This window comes from Notolepis coatsorum (genome assembly GCF_963971535.1).
Source record: "Notolepis coatsorum genome assembly, chromosome: 11".
NCBI classification, from domain to species: domain Eukaryota; kingdom Metazoa; phylum Chordata; class Actinopteri; order Aulopiformes; family Paralepididae; genus Notolepis; species Notolepis coatsorum.
Window position 1 is genome coordinate 18,366,283 of NC_140175.1, and position 27,500 is coordinate 18,393,782.

Below are 27,500 nucleotides of genomic sequence, written 5' to 3' on the forward strand. Positions count from 1 at the left end.
TGTTTTTTTATACTTTGATACAAAACCAAAGAGCTTAAAAAGTAGAGAATAGTACTGAAACGAAAAAGCAAAAACTCATACAGGCCTAAACAATGAGGACAGATGACTGATTGAGCTATTTAGTATTTACAATATCCATGTCATATTGATACAGCAGAGTTGAGCACAAGATACATTTATACAAAAAAAAAAAAAAAGCTCTGTTAACATTAGGTAAAAATATTGTGAAACATTTTTTATTTACACTTTTCCCAGGCTGTCCCAGCCTCTAAAACCACCCTGGAGCTCTCTTTAACTGTACGCCGCTTCAGCCCGTCGCCATCATCACCTTCCCGTATCCGTGGCAACCAAATAAACAAAGCGGTGATTACTGACACTATCAGTTGGCTACAGTGCCAGGATGAAGCATGCAGATTCTCACGTATTTTTTTTATATATAGATTTTTTTTTACCATATAATATCGTCTGTTTTAAAGGTAAGAAAAAGGAATACAAAAATATACAAAATATAGATGCTGAAATGGCATGGGGGGGGGGGGGGGGACTATGGATCATTCAAAGGGACTGTGGGGCCCCATGTTAAGACCAACCGTGAGTTTAGCATCTTCACATTCAGAAGAGTGAGGAGAGAGAGAGAGTAGTAGAAGAAGAAGAAGAAGATGGTCGCCACGTAGCTTAATGGAGTCACAGTCTGGATGCAACATGCTTCATTACCTTTGACTAAAAACAGGAGAGTTGAGAGAGAGAAAGGTTTCCTCTCCTCAAGGGGAGGAGCCATCTCAGCGAGGCCCCGCCCCCACACCACCGGTCCAGTGTATAATAGTTTGTGAGTTGTGTGTCGTCTCTCTTATAAAATAAAAAAAGAACACGCACATCTCTCTCAATAGCTCTCCTTGTGCTACTGGGGATGAAAAAGACCACCGACCGCCAGCCCGACGTTCCCAGCCGCGCACGTGACGAGAGCGATGAACCCGGAACAACGGAAAACAAAGCGATATTAAAAACCCCTCGACCCTGGCTGACGAACCGTGCTGTTTCTCTTGGGGGGGGTGGGGGCGTCTCCACCGGGAGCTTGGCGGTTTTGAGTTCACGCGCTCGTCTGGTGGAAACGCTAACCGCGGTGAACTCAAAACCGCAGAGCTCCCGGCGGTGTGACGCGCATCATGGCCGTGCGCCGTTTTCAATAGCGGGTTAAGCAGAAGAGTGCTGCGGTTTGCGGGAGCGACTGTGTCGATGGTGCCGCTAGTCACCGTATAGGCGCCGGCTCCTTGAACCAAACCCACGGGCTAAAAGCTTCAGTCACTCACTTGGGGCGAAGGAGGGCGGGATAAAAGGACGAAATAAAACTCATAACGTTTAAGAACTCACTTGTCAGAAAGGGCTGCTTTTTATATTTGAGATTATCAAATATAGTTATATGTCATGTACTGTATATTCTATAGAGAGGGAGAAAAATAAGAAGAAATGCATACATCTATATTAAACGTCATTAATATAGTCTCACATATAGAGTTCATTTTACTTAAGTCTTCATAATACATTAAGTGATGTATTTGTACAATATATTTGTTTGTCTTTTACAAATCCACAGTATAAGTTGTGCCTTTTTTTGCAGGAAGAGGGGGAGCTGACGGGGGCGAAGTGGGTGTGTTCCTTACTTAAGGCGTTTCATGTACCAATAGCTTTCACAAAGTGCACTACGTAGGGGGCGAGGGGACGGGGTGGGGGGGACGGGGGGGGGGTCAGCGGAGCACTCTGGAACACACCCAGGGATCCAAAAAGGAAAATGAGTTTTTGGACAAAAAAAAATATTTCTCAAAGCTCCTATTTGGTTTTTTCTTTTTTTTAAGGACATAATATTGAAATAAAACACTGGAAAATAATTATCCTCAAGAGACGGCTATATTATAGTGTTATTTGTCAATGTTTTTTTTGTTGTTGTCTTTTTCTCTTTACACAGGGTCCACTCAACCTGGTCGTAATGGAGGAGAAAAAGAGGGATGAGGAGAAGTGGGATGCTAGGGCGGCTATCTCTCTTGAGGAGGGATGCTAGGGGCGAATGCCTCTCTTGAGGAGGGATGCTAGGGTGGCTGCCTCTCTTGAGGAGGGATGCTAGGGTGGCTGCCTCTCAGAGAGGAGGGATGCTAGGGGTGGCTGCCTCTCTTGAGGAGGGATGCTAGGGCGGCTGCCTCTCTTGAGGAGGGATGCTAGAGTGGCTGCCTCTCTTGAGGAGGGATGCTAGAGTGGCTGCCTCTCTTGAGGAGGGATGCTAGGGCGAATGCCTCTCTTGAGGAGGGATGCTAGGGCGGCTATCTCTCTTGAGGAGGGATGCTACGGCGACTGCCTCTCTGAGGGACATGGTGTGATTTTAGGGGGGCGGGTGCCTCTCTCGACAGACACGGTACTGTGATTATATAGTGGTTTTTCCCCCTGGCGTGGGCAGCATCAGTCTTGTGTATTGTCCCAGCGACGGCGGCATACATCCATCCATCCAATGGAAAAACATCCAAATCGGTTGATTGACTGGGGAGACAGTTTTTCATGATCATCATAGTTCATTATATCTACAAGCTTCGCCCCCCTGCCTCCTCCTCTCGACCATCATCCTCCTCTCGCCCTCGAAGGCCCCCGCTGGTGATCGGCTGTGTGTCCGTTGGCTGTCGCGCCGCTCTCTCTGTGATCCTGTCCGTTAAAACCTGAAGTCCTGCGCCACCTCCTCACAGTGAAGTCCTCTTCCTCCTCGCGCACCACCCCTCTGCAGACACACACACACGCGCGGTGGTCCCGCAAGCAGACAGACGCACACATCTGTACATGCACATACACATACTCTGATGTTGGAACACACACACACACACTCTCACACACACACACATGGATCCATCTGGGACGCTCTCCGCTCCGCTGGGGGGCCGGCGGTCGGTCGCTCTAGCAGTTGCTGCTGTTCCTGAACTCCCCGTTCTCCGTGATCTGCAGCTTGGTGGGGTTGGTGGGCGAGAGGCCGTTGCGCGTCGTCTGCATGCTGTAGCGCTCCTTCAGCTGAGTCAGGGCGCTCATGAGACGGGCGTTGGCGGCGTCCAGCGACGCTATGCGCTTCTCCTGCACACACACACACACACACACACAGCGAGAGAGAGAGAGAGAGAGACAGAGTTAGAGAGAGGAGCTCATCCAAATCTAAACAAGCCCATGTGTGTATAATAGGGCTGACCCCTATTAGTCGACTAATCGGTCGAAAGGAGCCGTAGTCGACTGGCCAACCTCTTAGTCGAATATATAAACAAATATATATATATATATTTATTTATTTTATTTTTTTTATCATTCTTTCCAAAAGAAAAGAGGCCTAGAAGCGTGGCTAACGCCAATGGCACGCATACCAGAGGCTAACTGCCTACGAAAACAGGCACAGAGGCACTGAAAGAGGATTTCACCCGTCTAATGAACACACTAGACTAGACAAATATCAAGATGTATCCATCAGTGGACCAATTGCATGCTTTTGCAGAGGACAAGAAGCCTTCAGTCAACTCCTTCAGACATTAAGCACCCCCCACAGCCCAAATGGAATGATGAAAAATAAAAAAAATATAAAAAATATTAGATATATAAATATATATTTTTTTGTCGACCAATAGTCGACTAACGGCAAATTTTGGCCAATCATAGTCGACCATCCAAATCCTTAGTCGGGGACAGCCCTAGTGTATAATATATATTTTTGTCCAATTTGAAGGAAATTATATTGACCCTGTAATGATGTTGCTACAGTGATGTTCACACACACGCCAAATATCACACGTACATAATTATGATTCAAATATTATCAGGAGTCTCAATATGGACGTCTCACAGGGGAACAGGAAACGTATAACGTACGGAGAGAAGACATAATGACGCAGGAAATGCCCAAAACATGGACTGCATTAACAAGGGCAGCTACGATGGGGACAGCAGTTACAACGTCCGACAGCTCAATAGTCTGAAATATTTCCCATTGAAAGCACTGGTGGTGCAGGTCAAACAGGTTCAGCGCCAATCACGACTATAGTCGGGTTATCTCGCCAGCGGTTGAGCACCAGAACCCGACTATACTCTGGTTTTTTCTAGTTTTTTTCTTTTATTCGCTTTTAATATTCTATACAGTCTCACGGACCTCGGTGTATCATTGGGACTCATTCTGAGACCTCGAGATTGCAATACCGGCCGAATCCTGCTAGGTGGCAGTATCGCCTACCCTTTGAAACCTTATTTCACACTGCGTGTTACATTTGATATGACCTGGGCGGAGAAATGGGACCCGGGGCAAGTGAAAAGCTTCATTCGAGCCGCTTGGAACGCGTCCAGCACACTTGATGTAATAGTTTGTCCCATTTCATGTCAATACTGGAAATCGCGATCAGACAATTGGAATATTCATTTTGGAATATATATGACATCAATCCTACTTTGATCTTACAATGATTTCACATCGATCGCAACGATCATATGTCACGTACTCCAAAACGTATGCCGTTGCTGACAATCAGAGCATCACAAACCCCCCCCCCCCCCCCCCCCCCCCTTTGATGCCTTCATGATGAAACATAATACCTATTATATACCTTTGATTTGGAAATAGTATCGTGTCCAGGCGAGCAACGCGAACGACTTTCACAAAATGCACATAGCGCTCCATAACTCAGCTTTCAGGAATTAGCCCCTGATCACTCTGAAACTATACAATATTCACCACGGGATAACACGCAAACGTATACATGAAAAAATTAACTCTTTTTTACATGTTGGACGAGAGATAGTGACTGTCAAATGAGCCATAGCATTGTCTCCATAGCTAGAATATAGATATAGCTCTGTAAACATCGGGAAGCACCGTGGAAATGACCATCTTATAAAGCGTGGCCCACGGCAGCGCAGATGGGGATTTAGTGTGGCGCTGAAAGTGTTATAACCAATCAGGAACTATGGGTTTTGTTCCGGGGACAATGGAGTCTGTCGCACCACCTTGGGACTTATGTCGCCGTTACAATGGGCGAGACCTTGGGATCGTTTCTCAGAGCGCCATTTTTTTGGCACCAAGCTGCAGCACAGTCACACTCCTCCTCATTCTGAGGCAGAAGCACACACACACACAGACAGAGGTACGCACGCACACACACACAGACAGAGGTACGCACGCACACACACACAGACAGAGGTACGCACGCACACACACACAGACAGAGGTACGCACGCACACACACACAGACAGAGGTACGCACGCACACACACACAGACAGAGGTACGCACGCACACACACACAGCGGCGTCTCCGTCCTCTGGTCTCGTTAGCAGGAACCGCTCCTGATTGTGTTAATTGTATCATGTGGGGTCTGGTGGCAGGTCGGTCTCAGCCACCCGAGCAGCAGCTCCATAATTGACTATTCCCCCTCTCTCCTCTCTATCCTCTCTCGCTCTACTCTCCCCTCTCTCTCACCCCTCTCTCTCTCTCTCTCTACTCTCCCCGCTCTCTCCTCTCTATCCTCTCTCTCACCCCTCTCTCTCCTCTCTCCACTCTCTCTCTCCCCTCTTCTCTCCTCTCTCCTTCTCCCTCTCTCTCCCCTCTCCTCTCTCTCTACTCTCCCCGCTCTCTCCTCTCTCTCCCCTCTCTACTCTCTCTCTCCCCTCTTCTCTCCCCTTCTCCCTCTCTCTCCCCTCTCCTCCCTCTCTCTCTCCTCTCTCCACTCTCTCTCTCCCCTCTTCTCTCCTCTCTCTCCTTCTCTCTCCCCTCTCCTCTCTCTACTCTCCCCCCTCTCTCACACCTCTCTCTCTCTACTCTCCCCGCTCTCTCCTCTCTCTACTCTCTCTCTCCCCTCTTCTCTCCTCTCTCCTCTCTCTCCTTCTCCCTCTCTCTCCCCTCTCTCTCCTCTCTCTCTCCTCTCTCTCTCTCTCCCCTCCCCTCTCCTCTCTCCCCTCTCACCCTCTCCTCTCTCTCTCTCCTCTCTCTCGGTAATGAGCTGCTCATATTCCCGCTCTCTCTCTGTCTGTTTACCGTGGGAGACGGCTCATTGCCTCACCGCTGCACGTTTGTTTGCAGATGCAAAGTCTCATTACTTTAGTGTGGGGGAGTGTTTGTACTGTCTGGGGTTCTGTGTATGTTTTGTTGTGACTGCATTATGCTTCTCTTTTAGAAACCTTCGACTACGCTCAGACTGGTGACTCAGATCTGATTGGTTCACAACAGTGTGAACGGCACAAAGCACATGGAATCTGATCTTTTCAATTCTGATTCGGGGCCACTTTCATAATGTGGTCCTAAATCAGATACAGGTCTGATTTTTCTTTTTGCAATGCGACCTCAGTCTGAACAGTCATTATAAGACTTTCATGTGACTTTTACGTCACTCTAGAGATCGACATTCGTCACAATTCTTTACGTCCATCTTCTTTATTGTTCATTGTTCACATTGGAATCTGATATTGGCCAATTTTTTTTTAAACAATGTGAACAGCCAAACAAAAGAGATCTGAGCAATAAATCAGAATTGAGCACTATAAGGCTTGCAGTGTGAACGCAGCCACAGTTGTTCTGCAAGGACAGACATTTTCCATAAAATCCGCCAAGATCTTTTCTCGGTTTTCTTTTACTTTTATGTTACGAGCTGTTGACAAGAAGGATGACTGCACACTGTGATGACATCATCAAAGCAACGCTGCACACATGGTTCAAGGAAACATCACAACAACTTTGGGAGAGACGCGTGCCATTGTTCCATTCCAAACGTTCTACATCTCTTATTGCCTATATTTATTGAGAGCAACGTATAATAATATAACCGATGGGGCATACAGACCCTCATCTGCACCTTTTGTGTACGCTGTTTATTTTTCTCATTTTTATATTCAGATCTAATTATATTGCCTATATTTTATGTCTTTATACCCTGCCCATACCTTTACCTCCCCGTAGGGGGGCTACGCCAATGCTGCTATGACGTCTGAATTTCCCCAAGGGGATCAATCAAGGAACAGCTCATCTTGACTGCTCCCACATTGTAGCCCACATCCTCCTGCAGTACAGTAGCTGTCTGCTCTGGCTGCTTGGACAATGAAAAAAGCTGCAGTCATTTTAAACAGACTCCCCTGGGGTGTAAAACACCGGACCATGTTTGCTAAATCAAAAGCAGCTTAACCTCTGAGGCGGAAGGGCTACTAATATGTGCAGGGGACTGGAATACTATACTGAACTATTCTCTAGAGATACTACAAGTAAAACCAGACACAACTCTAAAGACGCTGGTTGAAATGGACAATGTGTAGGCTGTCAGACGATTAAAGACCACCACTACCAACTTGAAACCAAAACGGCCCAGACCAAATAAGAAAGAAAACGGCTCTCCCCCCCACACGGGTCTCATTCTCCAAGGACTTACGACAAAAAGGGCTTTCTCTTAGGGCCATTTGAGACCTTTTCTAGCCGATTTTGGGATTCACCAACCGTCCCAATAAAACATATATAATTAATATTATATTATATTGTCTATATTAATTTCTTGCCCGAAAAGGTCTCAAATGGCCCTAAGAGAAAGCCCTTTTTGTCGTAAGTCAGTTGGAGAATGAGAGAGTCTTGTATGTCATGTGGTGGTGGTTGTCTTATTTTGGGGGGAAATGTGTAAAATGTTTATGAAAAAATTGGATAATCTTGTCGTAAAGAAAAGAAAAGTGTCTATACTGTATGTAAAAATGGAAAATCCTACTGTAAAGAAAAGAAAAATGTTTATGTAAAAATGTAAAAAGTGATTTTGGAAAAGAAAAGAAAAGATTTAACAAAATAAAGAGTTATATATATATAAAAAAAATCAAAATCAAAAGCAGCTTTGTAGCTAAACCAACATTTAGCTAAACGCCATTGTGCATCCCCCCCCTCTGCCATGTCCTCAGGTCCTCTGACCAAGGCCGCTCATCTGGACTCATGCTGTGACCTTCCCATCTATTTAAAAATGTACTTATTTGACCCGACCTTTGGTCATTTCTGAACGATTCTTTTGTACTCTCCCGTCTCTCTGTATTGATTATATAGTCTAGTCTCGTTGTCTATAGTCATCATGCTTCGTTTCCGAAGCTCTGAAGTGTTCCTGTGTGTGATCAGGTCTGGCTAACGCACCCTCATCCTTTTAACGGCCACCGTTAGCGACACGTGATCGTCCTCTGTTCAACGTACATGTAGCGCAATGGCCCTCGCCTCACAAGCGACACGCCTCGCCGAGCTACTTCTCTGCTTTGTGACTAGGATTTAGTAGACGTAAATATGCTATAGGATGTACGAGGGACGCGGCGAGACGGGCTGAGAGACGCGCCTGTCAACGCTGCGGCGTCGAGACGACAGTTTTGAATTAAACATCTTTTGTATTTCCATGTTATCCGCCACCCTCCACCACCTCCCCCGGGAGCCGCCATGCTGCAAGATGGAAACTACACACACAAATGGCCTCGGAAGGTATGTGCGCACGCACGCACAAAATGTTCCTTAAACAACAATTTATTTGGACATGGTGTTCCAGTGTGGAGTCGGACTGACCTGTGCGTCGATGATCTTCTGTTTAGAGTCCACCACGGCTTGCATGTCTGAGTGATCCTTCTTCAGCTCCTCCTCCACTGACATTAACCTGGGAGCACGCACACGCACACACACACACGCACACACACACACACACACACGCACACGCACACGCACACGCACAGAGAGAGAGACACGACACAGCGATGTTAGAGCGTGTTATGTCTCCAGGCAACAAGGAGGACCCTGCCAGCTTGTTGTTTTCCTATTTCCACTCCTGCGAGCAACACAGTGTAATGTAGCGAGGGGGGGGGGGGGGGGAGGGCAGCCTTTCCAGGTCCGTCCATTTTGAATGAAAACAAACAATGACAGGTCCTTGTTCTTTTCGTCTTTGCTAATATCTTTGTTGAAGAGGAGAATAAGCGAGCAGTTGTTGTGCGTCTCTACCGTGGTCATATTTGGGAACATCCACACGAATAGAGAGGTCTCTTGAATCTTCAGTTCAAAGTTCAGATACCGGCCATGCCATCCGAGACTGTGTCTATTCATACCACAACCTTGGGGTGAATACTCGATTCGGATTGGTTGTTGGGTTAAAAGTAGTTATATATTTTTTTTACACCAACTATGTAATTCCAATGCGCTGACTACATAGTGGACTCGCCACATAATAACAGTGAATATGATCTAACAGCATGTCGCAAAGCTGTCGTAGCTATCCTGCCTTCTTTCTTTTTTTTTTTTTTTTTTTTTAGTGTTTATCGCTTTTCTGGTCAAGCATGACCGACAGATACAGGGTGAAACGGGATATAGATCAGGGGAAGACATTCTGGCAAATGACGGCGGGTCCGGGAATCGAACTCGGAGTCCACCAGATCCGTGACGCAGCGCGGTTTTCCCCGACGCAGAAATAGCGGCGAGATATGCGGTGAGCTACTGGAGCTCCCCCGCTATCCTGCCTTCTAATGCCCCCCCCCCCTCAAAACACTTCACAATCAAATATGCTGTATGTATGTCACTGATAGATAGCTACTAAGCTTTGCACCTAAGCAATCATATTGCCTGCTAGCCTAACATATAGTTTTCTAGCTGATAACAAACCAGATTCCCGAGTGTCACAAGTGTTGATGTTGAATGCAGAACATATGGAAACATGATAATAAATAAATAAATGAATGCTCCTTATATTTTTATTTTTATACTTGGCCTTCGGCCATGGTATAAGTTGGATAATGCCCTTCGAGCTGAACATTAACATATTTTAATGGACTTGGAAGAGGCAACCCTTCTCTGCATCCCACCTCGTCCATTAAAATATGTTAATGTACAGGCATTATCCCTTTACCTATCTCATCTGCATTAAACAAATATCATAATTTGCATATAGTGGCATTAATAATCATAATCAAGAATGGAAGTATTTCACTTGATAACAGGCATTTTTAATGTTTAATGTTAGGAAGGGGTAGAGAGACTGTGAGAGATGGGATAATATATATATATATATATATATATATATATATAGACTCGAATCAAATCGACTCATGACCTCAAAATCTAAATTCCTATTGAAGCCTGTATTGAAAATGTGTTTATCGCTACACCCCTAGTAGAAACTGAATATTTATTACACCCACACACAAAACACAAGCGGCTATTGTCCGCCTGCAATAACTTTCGTTTTTGCATTTCTTATCAAATGTGGCTCAACGTTGGTGGATATAGCATGGCAGCCGGCCAATATAGAATATTCTATCGCAGTATAATATCAGATTCGTTTTTTCTTTGATCGTCGATGACGAGGTCTATTGAGACCTCTGCACACAACATTATAATGAGTCTCAAGTATTCACGACGGGGTTAAAGGTCGTTCTGCAGGCGTAGCATCTCTCTCCGCCCACTGCCACTGTGGTTTAATCTGCATGATATTTAACCCAGGTCCCTCGGCAGGGAAGTCTCCTGATATAGTAGGAACAGTACAGCAAAAACCTTCCCACTGCAACTATAGTCTCTCGCTCTCATTTACATTTTTACATTTACATTTAGTCAATTAGCCGACGCTTTTTATGCAAAGTGACTTACAATTTCTGTACAACGAGTCAGCAGGAAGGGTACAACTCGGGCAGCCAAGGGGTTAAGTAAGATTGTTCATCAAACGGTGGTGAACTTGAGTGCTACAGTCTCGCATTTACCTTTAGTCATTTAGCGGACGCTTTTATCCAAACATCATCTAGATTCTACGCTACTTGGCAAATTGTGCAACGCAGCCGACTGACATGGCATTATTGCGCGGAAGGCATATTGGCCTACCTCCGGTCAATGGTCTCTAACTACACACCCTCAAGTCCTTAACAGCAGGGCACATATATCTTCTCTGCTGACTTTAGATTGTTTGAAGAGGTGTGTTTTTAGTCGACGGCGGGACAATTGGCCAGGTTTCAGCAGCTGTCCTGGGTGTGGTGCGGAGTTCCTTCCACCCTTGTGCAGCAAGGAGCGAGAATAGCCTGCTTCTCTTTGATGACGACCCCTCCCCCAGGTGCTCGGATAGGAGTGTGTCTCAGGCGGCCAGAAGATGCAGAGCGTAGGGGGTCTTGAATAGCCTTTGATGACGCCCCCCCCCCCCCCCCAGGAGCTCAGATAGGAGTGGGTCTGAGGCGGCCAGAAGATGCAGAGCATCTTGAGGGTGTGTAGTTGGGAGAGGCCAATACCTTCTCATACCTTCCATGCGATAATTTTATTAGGGATCCCCATTAGCGGGTGCCATAGCAACCAGCTAGTCTTCCTGGGGTCCACACACACAAAAACAATTATTATTGCAAAAACTAAATTATTAAAAGTCAGTACACACAATGCATACTGAAACTACTGTAACAATTAAGATAGCTAAAATGACATTACAGTGTAAAACAAAAACAAAAAATTACTTTACAGTGTTAAAAACTATTTAAGATTCTTTTTAAAAGTGAATCTACTGTAAATGCAGCAGAGGTTTTGAGGCAGGTTATTCCAAAGAGTTAATGCTCTAAAAATAAAAGATCTCCCCAGAGCGCTGGTTCTAGGACCTGACAATTCAAGCTGCCCACTACTGGAACCTCTAGTGTAATGCTTGTGCACAGTATTACTAAAAACAATCTGATTATGTATAAAAAAGTATATTAAAAGACAATCTATTTTCAACATTAAGCCAAGAGAGGCGGGCATGCATACGGCTCACATTAGACCTTAGTGAGCAGCCCAGTACCAACCGTGCCAGTCGGTTTGCTAAGTAGCGCAGTAAGTCGGTAGCAAATCCCTTATTTACCTGCCGCTGCCGCCTTTCATCCTCGTCGTTAGTAATAAGTAGGACATTAAGTAAACGTTAAGTCACAGACAAATCCCCGCCCCCCCGTTTATTACCTGCTGATGATGCCTTTCATCTGGAGGTCCTTGTCGTCCTGCTGGCGCCGGAGCCGCTCCTCGGACTCCTCCAGCCGGGCCTGGTACTCCATCAGCACCTTCTGGGCCTGCTCGTCTTGGCCCTTCAGGCGGGACTCATACTCCTCCAGCTTCTGCACCGAGAGCCTCAGCTTGTCCTGCAGCAGCACGATCTCCTGCTGGTACTGGAGACGAGAGACACAGAGAGACGGAGAAGAGCGTCACCAAGGCTGTCGTGGTCATTTTTTTTTAAATAAAGTGTGGATTGGCTCCTCCTCCTTTGTCCGGTTTCATCAACCTCAAGTCTGCCTCAACCAGGAACACTAGAGGTGCGGCAAGGGGGGACTGTACAATCCCTTTAAAAAAAAGTGTATTTGGCCAGGCCGTCTTCTCATACAGAGCATCCCACCAATGGAACTCAATTCCTCAAACAATTAGAGTGTCCACATCATACCATTCATTCAAGTGCAGGGTTAGGGAATGGCTCATTGAAAACCAGCACTGTCAACACTGAGGTGTCTGTGTGTGTATATGTGTGTGGATATGGATATGGTGCGTCTGTCTATGTCTGGGTCTCTTAATATGTCATGATGTGCTCTGTCCTTGTGTCCATGACTGTATTGTGACCTGTATCCCTACTATGTCTATGTGCTTTTGTTGTGTTTTTATTCTAATGTTATTTATCTTGATTTTATTCTGTTTTTATTGCTAACCCTTTTTTTACACAGGATTTTAGCCTGTACCTTCTGGCAGGGGGACTGCCAATGGAAGTTAGCCTTTTGGCTAAAATTGGGGGCATTTACATTTGTAAAATGTTTTATTAATGTACACTGTCCCCCTTGAACAAATAAAGTAAACCTAAATGGTGCATTTTATATAGCGGCTTTTATCCAAAGCGCTTTACAACTTGTGCCTCACATTTGACCTGTTCACTCACACGTTCACACGACCTGCTCATCGGGAGCAATTAGGGGTTACGTGTCTTGCCACTTCGACACGCTGTCCGGGAGGAGCGGGAATCTAACCGAGAACCTTCCGGTTACCAGTCGACCGCTCTCTACCTCCGGAGCTACTGTCGCGCCCTCATCTTCATCACGATCATTATAATCCTCATCATCTTATTATTGTGTATCATTTTCATCATCATCATCACTATCATCGTCATCATCATCATCACTATCGTCGTCATCATCATCATCATGGCCAACAGCAGCAGCAGCAGCACCATCAGCACCGATGCATCCCGTTAGTCGTCGCAGGGCACCTCTCTCTCGTCGCACCGAGGGTTATCGCTTTCTTCCAGGACCGACGAGAGAGGTGGCCAGTCGACGGGAAATAATCATTACCATCATCACCATTATCATCATAATCATCCTCCTCCCTGTGTCCTCATTATAGCAATCTTCTGCCGGACCCAGATAGCTGTACCGACCCATTTCCCCTGCTGATCTCTCAGCCTTTATATAACTCATCCCTTTTCTCCCTGCCAAGTGTGTCCATTAAATAACCACACATTCGAGAAGAATCCCAAACTCGTATCCGGGGGTGGGTTTATATAAGTATATATAAGTACGGAGGTGGGGGCCGTTAAGAGAAGCACATCTCCCCTTAAAAATAAAAATAAAAAAAGCTCCACTTTTGAATTGAAAAGCACCTCCGGAGAGAAGAAGAGCGAGTCCAGCTCCGTCCCAAAGCTGACCACTGGCCTGGCTGTTAACCACCAGCCTCTGAACCTTCCAGAGCCTAGGCTTAAGAGGGGTGCGAGAAAGAGAGAGAGAGAGAAGGAAAGAGAGAGAGACTATGGTTGCAGTAGGAAGGCTTGCTGTATTGTTCCTATTATTATTATTATCTGCAGAGTTTTTTTTTTATCCACTTTTTCTCCCATTTTCTATATTTTCTCCCATCCCAATTTCGTATCATCCAATTCAACCCTCCCCTGTCACGGACGCTGTTTCTTGCCTCCCACAAGCCGGCTGCAATGTGGACTAAGTCATACATAGCACAAGTCCCCTCCGGTACTCGAGGTAACAGCAGTCGCATCTTTTCACCTGCGCAGCTCGATCTCTCAGTGGCGAGGAGTAACGCGTGGGAGGCTCACGCTGCCCCCGACACTTCCTGATTCTACTGCGCAGGCGCACCAACCGACCTGTAGGAGTCGCTGTCCACAACGCCCGATCCCCACCCATCAGTTTCCCACCCCCTAATACGGCCAATGTGTATTAGTATGAACAACCAGCTAAACTGAAAGCAAATGTGGAGCGCTGGGCTCGAACTGACGAGCCCAGCGTCTCCAGCATTTCGTGGCGAGTGCCTTGCCCACTACACCACGTAGCCGCCCTATTATCTGCAGAGTTCTTCATATCCGGGACCCATTCAGAAAGAGAGAGAGAGGGAGGCTGTAGAATCTCTCCCTGACCTCTCGCAGGACTCTGGAGAGAGGGTTTCTGCTGCCGAGGAGAAATGAGCTGAGGAAGCAAATCCCTCCCTGGATTCATAAAAACACCCCACAGCAGCGAGGGATACCGTAGCCAGTCAGCGCAGCGCACCAGAGGAGTCACCAGCGCTGTCGACTTCCCTCACAGTCCACCGTAGAGTATGTATGCTACTGTATGTACTAAAATGAGGTCGTTCTGGCAGGTGTAGCATTGGACTTTTTTTTTTTTTATCCACTTTTTCTCCCATTTTCTATTTTTCTCCCATCCCAATTTCGTATCATCCAATTCAACCCTCCCCTGTCTCGAACGCTGTTTCTTGCCTCCCACAAGCCGGCTGCAATGTGGACGAAGCCATACATTGCACGAGTCCCCTCCGATACTCGAGGTAACAGCAGTCGCATCTTTTCACCTGCGGGCGGCTCAATCTTTCAGCGTCAGGGGTCTGGGCTTTGGAGGGGCCCCGCCCCCGTCGCTTCTTGATTCTACTGCGCAGGCGCACCAACCGACCTGTAGGAGTCGCTGTCCACAACGCCCGATCCCCACCCATCAGTTTCCCACCCCCTAATACGGCCAATGTGTATTAGTGCGGACGACCAGCTAAACTGAAAGCAATGTGGAGCGCTGGGCTCGAACAGGCGAACCCAGCGTCTCCAGTATTCGTGGTGAGCGCCTTGCCCACTGCACCACGTAGCCGCCCAGCATTGGACTTTTTACGCTCAATCCACGTTTAGAACATAACAAATAAAATTAACTATCAGTCTTTGGTTAATATGATTCGAGATAATATGGAGTGAGTGGTGGGGTCACCGAACCCTTTGCATCAGGCAGCGGACGAGGGAGAGGAAAACAAACTATCGGAAGACTTTGGAGCGATCAGGACAAACCGGAGGAGGTCGTTAGGAGGATCATTTGTCTTTCCCCCGTCACCTTCCTCTCACCTCCCCCCCTCCTCACTCTCTCCATCTCTCCTTCTCCCCACGTCCTGCCTTCTCTCTATCGCGGAGTCCCCGCTGGGACCTTGCGCCCACGCCCCTCCCCCTCCCAGGAGAGACGGGGACCTCTGACCTTTACATGTTGCTTAGCAACTCCGTGCCCTTTCTCCTCTCCTCGTCTCTCATGTTCCCCTCACTGCCGTCACTGATGCCCCCTGAGATCCAGCTACATATGATGTACTGTATCTATAATATAGTATCTATAATAATACAGTCTACCTCTGGTCCCTACTGCTCCTCTCCCTCCTTTCCATTTTCTCTCCTCCTTTCCTCTCCTCTCTTCTCTTATTTCCTCTCCTCTTCTCCTTTCCTCCCCTCTCCTTTCCTCTCCCTTCTTCCCCTTTCCTCTCCTTCTTTCCTCTCCTCTTCTCTCCTCTCATCTCTTCTCCTTTCCTCTCCCCTCTTCTTTCCTCTCCTTTCATCTCTTCTCCTTTCCTCTTCTCTCCCCCCTTCTCCTCTCCTTTCCTCCTCTTCTCCTTGTATCCTTTCCTCTCCTTTCATCTCTTCTCCTTTCCTCTTCTCTCCTCCCTTCTCCTCTCCTCCCCTCTCCTCTCCCCTCATCTTCTTTCCTCTCCTTTCCTCCTCTTCTCCTTGTATCCTTTCCTCTCATCTCTTCTCTTCTCCTTTCCTCCTCCTCCTGTCCCCATTCCCGTACCTCTCCTGTCCTTCCCAATCCTCTCCCCCTCTCGGAGAAAGAAACTAATGCAGCTAATACATCTCCCCTGTCAGAGGAAATCAAGCGGCTGTAATGAGACGTTGTCAACTCTCCCTCTCATCCCTCATCTGGAACCAGAGGCCCCGTCGCACACTTCTCTCTCTCTCTCTCTGTTTTCCCCCCTTCTCCACCCAGGAGCAGCGTGGGTCTTCTATTTAAATCGCAGATCAAATACATCATCGAAGACACGCGCAGCACAATGCCTTCAAAGGCTCGGCAGGGGGGCTTTTTAAAGACTTATGGCCCATTTCCCCGAGACCTCCGTGTGACCTGCTGCCGTGCGGTACACACACTATAGCTTACAGAGGAGCCCTGTCCCAGGCATGACTGCTAGCTGTGCCCCCCCGCTGGGCTCCAGTATTCTCAAACAGCTGTGCAGTACATGCAGCATAGCTTACAGAGCCGGCCTTGTTCCAGGTATGACTGCTAGCTCTGGCCCCCCGCAGGGCTCAGCTATTCTCTCACAGCTGCAGCCTCGCTGTCAGTCGAGCGAGGCCAATCGGTCTTGTTTGGTTGCTGCAATGAACTACAGTATATCATGAATAGCACACAGTATACTGCGTTCTCCGCGGAGAGAATGACTGACATGTCTGCAAATGATCATGGATGGGAGAGAGAAAGCATGTGGGAGCAGCCAATCGAAGCACAGGAGGCGATCTGAGGGCCAATGGCAGGTGAGAGGTGGTTAGAGTAGCAGCAGGGGGGTGAGCAGCAGCAAGAAGAAGCTTCTCTCTCTCTCTCTCTCTCTCTCTCTCTCTCTCTCTCTCTCTCTCTCTCTCTCTCTCTCTCTCTCTCTGGACACACGGTCGCACACATATCAGGGAAAACACATGGCGAACACACACAAGAACACATCAGTGTACACAGACACGCACACGGTCCACTTACTTACTATAATTAAGTAACTTAATTATAATAAGTATACTGGGGTTAATGTAGGTAACGTAGTTAAGTCGGTAGGTAATGTAAGGTTAATGGTGGTTAGAGAGAGCTTATGAAGGGTGAAAGGTCACTTTACGAGGGGTGGAGGTATGGCGAGGGGAGCGCTGGGTGGGTGCAAGGGACGAGAGACCACCAAGGTAAGGACAGAGGTGTCGAGTAAACGAGTCGGGAAGGAAAGGAGAGGTGTAGGATGTTAAAGTGATACTCGCAGAAGCTTATCGGATTCAGTCGTTTCAGTTTCATCCAAAAAGCACTTCCGGATTTTCTTTTGTTGTTGTATTTACTTGTAAAGATGATTAGTGTTTGTTAACAATACAGTGGAAAAAAAATCGCATTTAAATTAGGGATGTCCGATATTATCGGCCGATATTGGCATTTCAAAAAAATTTATTTGTTTTTATTAATTTGGTTTACATTTATTTAACCTTTATTTACCCAGGCAAGCAAGTAAGAACAAATTCTTATTTTATTTATTGTCAAAAGTATGCATAATGTTGTGGTCATTCCACGACAAGAGATATGTAAGGGATAATGTATAGCTACGAGGTAATTGTCGCAATATAATTGACCGACACAGAGTTTAAAATACCGAGCCGCCTCGGCGAGGTGTTTTAAACGTCAGTGAAGGTCAATTATTTTGCGATGATGACCGAGTATAGCTATACATTATCCCGCTTATTACATGCCTAACTTACTAACAATATACCTAATTCATTTTACAAAATCGACAAGAAGAGATCAAATGCAGACGCAGTTGTTCTGTGGCTCTGTCAGCCCAAATAAAGTGATTATTATTATCGCCGGCAGCCCGGCAGGTGTGTCTGATTGCACTGTGATTATTATTATCGCCGGCAGCCCGGCAGGTGTGTCTGATTGCACTGAAACAGTGTGTGTCAGTGGGGCTTGATTGCGAACAGCTGCGCACAGCGGTCATTATTGTTCCACAGAGGTCCGTTATCGAGTAATATCGGACCTCTGACGAGCGCTATTGACCAATCACAAGCAAGCATTTCGGCGAATGTGAAAACGCCATGTAATAAGTAATGTTAATGACCTGATTTTCTTTTCTTTTCGGGATGGGGATCTGAAATAAAGAAATAAGAAAAATGTATCGGTATCGGAAATTAAGAGTTGGACAATATCGGTATATCGGTAAAAAAGCCAATATCGAACATCCCTAATTTAAATGATTCTTCTGTATGGTTTACTGTGTTATGAAACAGTCAGGGAGCTTGTTAGGAAGGTGGTCCATGTGTTTCATTAGAGACATGGTTTGAATGGTGGGACCTCTGCTAGCACTGCTGACAATCACTATTCATTATCTCCACCAGGTGGACGTGGTCGTGTCTGTGGGTCCGCAGCAACGTTTGAAAACTACAAGGCAGATTTGGATGAAACGTTGCACATAGACCAAGGACCTGAATCCTGGAATATTTTTCAAATCGGTCAACGACAAGTATTTTATTTAAATTAATCTGTATCATTGTCCACCAGGTGGCAGCATAATACAAGCGATTAGGTGACTCATGGGAGGCGTCAATGAATTCTACTAGATTGCTACATAATGTGTGTGTGGGGAGGGGGGCGGGGGGGGGGGGGGGGGGGTATGATAGACATGCACATATACACAAACACATATGCATGCACATACACACACAGTGTGAGGACCATTATGGAATCAATCATAGCCCAGACTTTTATTTGCTTAATCACTGAACTCAACCGGCCTATAATATATGGGACAGGCCTTTATTTCCTTTTGCACAAAACTCTTTGTTGAGCAAAGATGGCAAATTACTATCAAATTGTTTATTTAAACCAGTATGCATATTACTTTGCATAACACATCAATTACGCTGTCATATTTTTTTTCAGGTTGTACTTTTGTCTCTGTGCTGCCATGGCAATCAGCAAACGTCACTGAAGTTGGAATGCAAGTTAAAATTGAGACCAGCCTTTATTTGACAAACCATGTAGGCTTTTAAAGGTTCATTCCACCCACATAGGTTTACATGTTTTTATTCCACCCAAAATAGGTTTAACGGTTTATTATTACACCTAGATAGTTTTAAAGTTGTATTCCATCCAAATCCTACTTTATGTCCAAGTACTTGTGGTTTTAAAAGTATATTTCACCCAAATACTATTTTCTGTCCAACTCCTAAAGGTATAGTCTGGTTGCCGCCTGGTGGAGATTTCTGCTCTACTGAGCGGAACCTTCTAATTTCTAAATCAATGCCGAGCTGTCAAACCCTGGCTAATCCACTACACAACAGCCCACCCTCTATGTACGATGTACTCTTGCATAACTGCACCGTAAAGCATGATAAATCAAACTCTTTTCAAATACTGTATATTCTGCACAGCAGAGATATTTTCACAGGTGCAATTATTTCCACCGCCGTGCACACAGTGCATTTTGTATTCTTCTCCTTTAAACATAATAAGTCAGGCTCTTAAAAGAGTGTATATTCTGCCTTTGAACAGATACCTCTAATATATTGTGTAATTTCTTATTTATTGTATATGTGCAGATATTAATATACTTGGCAAATACATTTGATTCAGAAACCATATTCACACGGCGGCCATTTTGCTCTTATGTCGCGTTCAGGTTGGGATTCCTTTCCAAGGTGGGAACATGGTGGAAAGGAATCCCAACCTGAGCATGACATGTCATGAGAGTAAAATGGTTGCCATGTGGTCAATGACTCTCAATTAGTGACAAATCAGATAGGCTTCTAACTATTCAAGGGCAAGTTTATTATTATTATATTTTTTAATGTTTTCTCAGAATTATATCTTGAAATTCAAAAGTGCTACAGCTTTCAATTAATAGGGATATTAATATTCAAAATATAATACCTTGGATAGGTTCTCAGATTGGATACGGTTTTTATAAGCCTTTTCGCATACAGACTACACATTTTTCCATATACATGACTAAATCAAATATCGCTAGTATTGGCATAAGGTGTTTACATGCCTCCGTATCCCGGCTAATATCGGCATATCCCAGTGATTATAATCAGGTTTCTCATTCAGCTATCATATAAGCAGGATAATGGAATTCCTGAGTAGGTACCCCGGACAACATCGGAATATTAACGTGCGTGCAGAGCACACCCAATGGCCAGGGGACCGTCGTGTGACACCACCGTTAGAACGTTCAGCTCTCAGAATTCTAATCTCCCGCGTGAGACGGTACGCGTCTATTCGTTTCCTAACGCATTTATGCTTCCGCGTTCGCGTTTTGCTAATCTGATTGGCCACTGCCGTTTCTGGTGCGATCTGATTGGCCACTGATGTTTCTGGTCATGTGACATGTGCGCCCAATCGCGTGACGCGCCCATTTCAGCCTCGACCAGCAGCAAACTACCTAACGCCTAGTTCTATCACTGGCTAAGCTTAGGCGACTCTTTCGAAGTTGGTTAAGGTTAGAGTTTGGAATCAGGGCTGGCGTTCTATCGCCCTGCTCTAAGACAAACTCTAACCTTAACCAACTTCGAAAGAGTGCCTAAGCTTAACCGGCGAAAGAACTTGCCGTCACACGATTGGCGCGACCAGAAACGTCAGTGGCCAATCAGAGCGCAAAACGCGAACGCGGAAGCATAAATGCGTTAGGAAACGAATAGACGCAGACGGTACACCTGAGCGGCGGTGGTGGTATCGTCGTGGTAACAGAGGAAAGGAGGTGTGTCGGGGGGGTGATGGGGGGAGTAAGAGGTGGAAGGAAAGGACTTAAGGTAAGGGTGGATATAGAGGGGAGAGTTAAGTGAGGATTATCAGAGTGGGGTTAGTAGTGCTGGTGGGGGGGGGGGGTTAGGGGTTAGGGGTTGGTTCGGGGGGAGGGGGGGGACGTTACCTTCTCCACCTGAGTCAGATCGGCCTCCGTCCCCTCATGGTCTAAATACTGCACATTCATATTCAATAGCCAGGCAGCCGTACGGTCCAGCGCATTGGGGTTCACTGGGGAGGGGGCCTAGTGGAGCCAACACACACACACACACACACACACAAACACACGCATGAGTGGAGCGAGCGGGAGGGGGGGCAACAACACACAGGTTTCCATCCAGATGTTGTGCTAGTGCAGATTGTCAATTAATTTCCCAAAAGAAAATGCAAATCCATGTGTCCTTCCTTCCATCAACTCCTGTTGTGAATGTTCTGAAGAGAGTGTGCGCCAAGAGATGATGTCATCGAACGAGGACACGTAGAGTCATAGATGGGAAGCGTCGCAGGCTTTTTAAGGGGTTGAGCTGTGGTCCGTGTTGTGTTGTGTTTAGCTCAGATTTGCCAGCACAACAAACACATGCATACGTGATGAAAGATTCATATCGTGTGCATTGACTGTGATTTTGGACCGAATGGAAAACAAACAAACAAACAGGTAATGGCAAAACTGAAATACTTATAAACACATCCTGGGGTGTCAGTGAAATGTAATGGTGTTCTACCGAATGTAATGATTTTCTACCAGGAGCTTTCACACCGTGGTGTTGAGTCGCTCTGGTTGGGTGCCCTGTGTCAGCACGGCCGGCCAGTGTTGCACATGGCGATGTCGAGATATCGAGTATAGATTGAACTGGTCTTACGCAAAGTGCCATGCCGTTGGGCCGCCACTAGGGGCAGAGTGGCTTAAGTGTGAGTGAATCACTGACTGAAGGAAGGAATGCATGGGTGAGGTAGTGACCTGAGCCGTTCATAGGGACAGTTTTCCTTTTAAAAAAACAGGTGGATGGAAACTCACCTACAGACACAAGACAACACACAGACAGAACACAGCAGGGGACAGCTAACAGACGGAACACACAGGATTACACGGGACAGCTAACAGACAGAACACACATGAATAAATACACAGAGGACAGCTAACAGACAGAACACACATGAATAAATACACAGGGGACAGCTAAAAGACAACACACAGGAATACATACACAACACACATGGATAAATACAGCTAACAGACAGAACACATGGAACAGCTAAAACAGGCCGACAGCAGAATGGCGACCATGTGACCTCAGAGTGGTGGACACACGGCACACAGTTTGCTCAGAGTCACACACGGGGTCACAATCAGACCCCACTGACTTAGACACATCGTCGGTCACACACACACAGACACACAGTTGCAGCGAGGGAGCGAAATCACATTGAATGAGCAGCTGGGATATTGGGCAGCCTTGGGACAGACACTGGAGGGACTGTGTGTGTGTGTGTGTGTGTGTGTGTGTGTGTGTGTGTGTGTGTGTGTGTGTGTGTGTGTGTGTGTGTGTGTGTGTGTGTGTGTGTGTGTGTGTGTGTGGTCTCTGCTGAGGTGTGCCCATAGAACACTTCAAACATGTGGTGCAAATCACCCAGTGTGACTGCATGCAGAAATGCTGTGTGTGTGGACTGGGTATGTTTGTATATATGTGTAACGGTTGTGACAACGTCACCTCAAACTTCGATGCCCCGAGGGAGATTCAAACACGGGTCTGCCACGCCGCATGCAACAACACAGACCGCTATACCAAGAGGTGACTTCACTTCTTTGTACCGTGTCTAATCTATGCGTCTTTTGAGGATGTGAGAGTGAGTTTAACCCATAGCACCGCTACTCACCCCAGCCCTTCGTGACTGTGCTTCACGATACCATCCAGGCACCGCTACTCACCCCAGCCCTTCTTGACTGCGCTTCACGATACCATCCAGGCACCGCTACTCACCCCAGCCCTTCTTGACTGCGCTTCACGATACCATCCAGGCACCGCTACTCACCCCAGCCCTTCGTGACTGTGCTTCACGATACCATCCAGGCACCGCTACTCACCCCAGCCCTTCTTGACTGCGCTTCACGATACCATCCGTTACATATGCATTTACTGTATGTTTGCTGTGTTTGTGAGTGTGTTTGTGTGTGTGTGTGCACAGGGTATGTATCTGTATATGTATGTTTGCTGTGTGTGTGTGTCATTAGACCTGTCAATTATGCTGAGAGTGTGAAGGATGAACAATAAGTACGATTGCTTTATAGATCCGTCCAAAACCAAAACACTGTTTGGGACCGAAGCCTTTGAAAAAACGCTCATTTGCAATGAGGATGGCAGCTGAATTCATTTGAATATATCTTTTACCAAACAAGCACAAAACCTCAGAAATCTAAAAGCCAGCGACTCACTAGTAGATACCTATCAGGATACGGTTGAAACATTCATCATCCATGATCTTATTAGTTGCTGCTCGGTTAGTTAATGTGCCGTTAGCTCATATTACACATGCACTAACATGCGTGGCAAGTACATTTTCCAGACATCCAGACAGATGTCAATGTGGATCCAACTATAATCAAGTTCCAGCTCTTTAATGAGAAATTGATCTCCTCCCGTAAGTCTCTCACTCTGGCGTCATCCATCCGCCGTCTCTCTGAAAAGGAAGCTCAACATTAAGTCTGGACTCATGCCGCGCTGTTTCAATCCCTCGGACGGAGTGTGTGACTGTGTGTGTGTGTGTGTGTGTGTGTGTGCCGGGCGGGCAGGTTCCCATGACAACCGAGCGAACCTCTCTGGGGTTGGTCCTCTCCTATCAATCCCTCAATCAATGGGCCATCCAATCAAACGCCCCTCAGGGGAGTGGGAGCGCGCGGGGCTTTGTGGATAATATGCAGATGTCCTTCATGTCACCTCTGCGACAGCCCCGTCACCACGGGCAACCATCGACCGGCGCTTTTAATTACAACCTATAACTCGGACCTGCCGACGACGCCGTTACTACCACACTGCTGGCTACTGAGCACTCGATGAAAAGAGCATATAACAAATGGAATCCCAGACACATGACAGACACACTCACTCACACACACACACACACACACACACACACACTCACTCACTCACTCACTCACTCACTCACTCACACTCACACTCACTCACTCTCACACACACTCGCTCGCTCACTCACTCACTCGCTCGCTCGCTCGCTCACTCACTCACTCACTCACTCACTCGCTCGCTCACTCACTCTCACACACACTCGCTCGCTCGCTCACTCACTCACTCGCTCGCTCACTCACTCACTCACTCGCTCACTCACTTCACTCGCTCGCTCACTCACAGACACTCACTCACTCACTCACTCACTCACTCACTCACTCACTCACTCACTCACTCACTCACTCACTCATGCACACTCACTCACTCCCACTCACACACACACTCACGCATGCATTGCACACTCACACACACACTCACTCACTCACTCACTCACTCACTCACACACTCACTCACAAGACCACTCACTCACTCACTCACTCACTCACTCACTCACTCACTCACTCACTCACTCACTCACTCACTCACTCACTCACTCACTCACACACTCACTCACTCACTCACACACTCACTCACTCACTCACTCACTCACTCACTCACTCACTCACTCACTCACTCACTCACTCACAATTAGCTCCTCATTAACTGCCCATAGATTAGACGCACGTGAGCACACACACACACACACACACACACACACACACACACACACTCACTCACTCACTCACACACTCACTCACTCACTCACTCACTCACTCACTCACTCACTCACTCACTCACTCACTCACTCACATGCAATTAACGGTATGTGCAATCTTCGTCTGAATTTTACAGTGTGTGTGTGTGTGTGTGCGTGTGTGCGTGCGTGTGTGTGCGCTCACGTGCGTCTAATCTATGGGCAGTTAACGAGGAGCTAATTGTGCCAACACACCAGTGTGTCTCTGAGCCTGTTAAAACTCATCCAGTAAAACAGCGATGAGGCGAGGAGCCGCCTTTGCAGGGAGATTACTATTATTACACTACACACACACACACACACACACACACACACACACACACACACACACACACAACACACACACACACACACACACACACACACACACACACACACACACACACACACACACACACACACACACACACACACAAATGACTGTAATTCATTAGGGCACATTAATCACAGCGTCTCTGCCACCGCTGCCCCCCCCCCCCCCCGCGCCCGCCCGGGGGGCCAGGCCACGCAGGACCGGCGCCGCCCACGCAAGCAAGCCGGCGTCAGACGCGTTAGAATGTCATGCCGGGATGAAACGGTGGTTAATATAGTCACCGTGGGGATCGGTGGCCTTGATTTCCCGAAAGGTTTTCAGGTGTTAAATGGATCAATGACGGCGCTCGCAGCCTGTCGAGATGCCCCCCCGTGAGAGTCATTAGAGAGGGATCCTTAGAAGAATGCAATAATTCATCACTCAAGACTCTTGTTTGTGTATTGGCGAGTGAGTGTGTGTGTGTGTGTGTGTCCATCACTCTCTCTTTGTTTGTCTTTGTGTTAGTGAATGTGTGTGTGTGTGTGTGTGTGTGTGTGTGTGTGTGTGCGTGTGTGTGCATCACTCAGCCTCTTTGTTTGTCTATTAGTGAATGGGTATATTGTCGCTGACGGAAGAAAACCTTGTAACTCCAAAAACCCAACTTTTCAGGAGATGAAAAAAACTAACACCGATTTTTTTCTTTCTTTTTTTTTCTCAGATTTTTCTCTGTTTTCTCCCCGTCCCAATTTAGTCGTTGTGCCAATTACCCCCCCCTCCCCTACCTGGTTGTTGTGCGCATGTTCTCCTACTGGTCGGTACAAGGGAACCCTGAAGTATCCGCACGCTTCCTCCGACACATGTGGAGACAGCCAGTGACTCTCTTTTCACCTGGCAGCGAGGACTCTCATTGGTGAAGCGTAACACGTGGGAGGTCACGCTGCCTTCCTCAAGTCCTGCCTCCGCTGAGCAGGCGCCCAGACCTGACCTGTAGGCGTCGCTGTCCACAATGCCAGTTTCCCACCCACGGCTTCCCTCCCCCTAACCCAGCCAAACGAGTTAGTATAGCGATCAGCCCAAGCCGCAGGCAATGCTGACTCCGGGAGTCGAGACCACGGCCTCTTGCATTGGTGACGAGCGCAATCTCCGCTACGCCACCCGACCGCCCAAAACGAACACAGATTTGAGGGCGAATAGAGATACGAGGTTTAGACAGATGATCGGTTAATGCTTTCCCATTGTTTAAACGTTGTAAAACCACACACACACAAATGGAGGACTGATCTACTAATAATTTTAAATGGAGTTACAAGTTTTTTTTTCCACCAGCGACGTTGTGCGCTCGCTCGCTGCCCCGTACCTGTTTGTGCTGCGCCCTCTGCTTGGTCTCCGGACTCTCCTTGGAGGACGACGACTGCTGCCGTAGCCGCGCCCCCCCCCCGCTCCCGGGCCAATCGGGCGACGACGACGACATCATGCTGCCCGACGAGGGCCGCTGAGGGTAGGAGGGCCCGCCGCCGCCGCCCAGCAGGTTGGGGGGCGTGCGGCCCCGCGTCACGCCCTGCTGCCCCTGCTGCCCCTGCTGCCCCTGCTGCCCCTGCTGCGGGGGCGGCTGGTCTATCCGGCGCTGCGGCCCGGCGCTGTTCTGCCGCGGCACGGTGGGCTGGTGCTGCTGGGCTGCCTCCGTGAGCGACAGCTGCCGGCGGGTGAACTCCCCCGAGCGCCGGGCGTACTCGTCCCCGCTGCTCCCCCCTCCCCCTCCCCCTCCTCCTCCGTGATTCAGGAAGGCGTGCTGCTTCCCGCCCCCCGCCCCCCCCGCCGGCCCCCCGTCCTCGTTGTTGCTATGGGAACTGACGGAGCTGTGGCACTCGGAGCCCGAGTCGGCCAGGCCGCGCGGCGACACGGGCAGCCCGGCGGCCATCTGGTAGACGGGGTTCTGGAAGGACAGCGGGGCGAGGAGCTGCGCGGGTCGGCCGGGCGTGGTGCTGCCGCCGTCCGACCCCGGGGTGGTGGGCGTCTGGGGGCCGAGGGGCCGGCGCAGCAGCGTGGGGCCCCCCCCCCCCCCGGGGATGATGTTGTTGCTGCCCCCCTGCTGCTGTGTGGGCGTCCGGGCCGACCACACCGCCACCCCCACCACGGCGGAGGAGGGGCCCTCCCTCTCCCCCCCCAGCAGGCCGTCCGTGGGACTGCAGGGGCCCGGGCCGCTCTCCATGCCCCCGCCGCGCGGCGTGTCCTGGAGGTCCACCATGGAGAGGCTCTTGCTGCCGTTGGCCATGCCCAGGTCGGGCTCGTTGGTCTCGAGTAGCTGGAGCTGCGCGCCGGGGAGGGCTGGACGCCGGAGCTGCGGGTCACGAAGAACAGGTCTTTGTTCTCCGGGGTGGGCGAGGGTAACCGGGTGAAGTCCACCAGCCTGAGGGGGAGAGAGGGGGGGGGGAACCGTGTTAATCCTACACTTGAAAAAGACAACAGAGACACAGGTATCCGGAATCACGTCGGTACTACAGAGTACTGATTCACGTGAGATCCGTTTTTTTTTAAGTCCGATGACGTCAACGTTTTGTTTAACGCAAACCTAGGAAGTGTGCCAACGTTCACAACACGCACAATACAGTAGAAACACTGC

The 27,500-nt window shown here is 48.0% G+C and overlaps 1 protein-coding gene across 1 annotated transcript in view; it reads right to left on the reverse strand.

Annotated features, from left to right (window-relative positions):
- Positions 1-6: 6 nt before the first annotated feature.
- LOC311236998 (disabled homolog 2-interacting protein-like) overlaps positions 7-27,500 on the reverse strand; it is a 183,195-nt gene continuing 155,701 nt past the window's right edge. The window contains 7 exon segments of the mRNA XM_084324806.1: positions 7-3,099; positions 8,558-8,645; positions 11,933-12,135; positions 18,089-18,118; positions 20,900-21,016; positions 26,238-27,178; positions 27,181-27,287. Of these exon segments, the coding sequence (XP_084180932.1) occupies positions 2,929-3,099; positions 8,558-8,645; positions 11,933-12,135; positions 18,089-18,118; positions 20,900-21,016; positions 26,238-27,178; positions 27,181-27,287 (1,657 nt within the window). The 3' untranslated portion in view covers positions 7-2,928.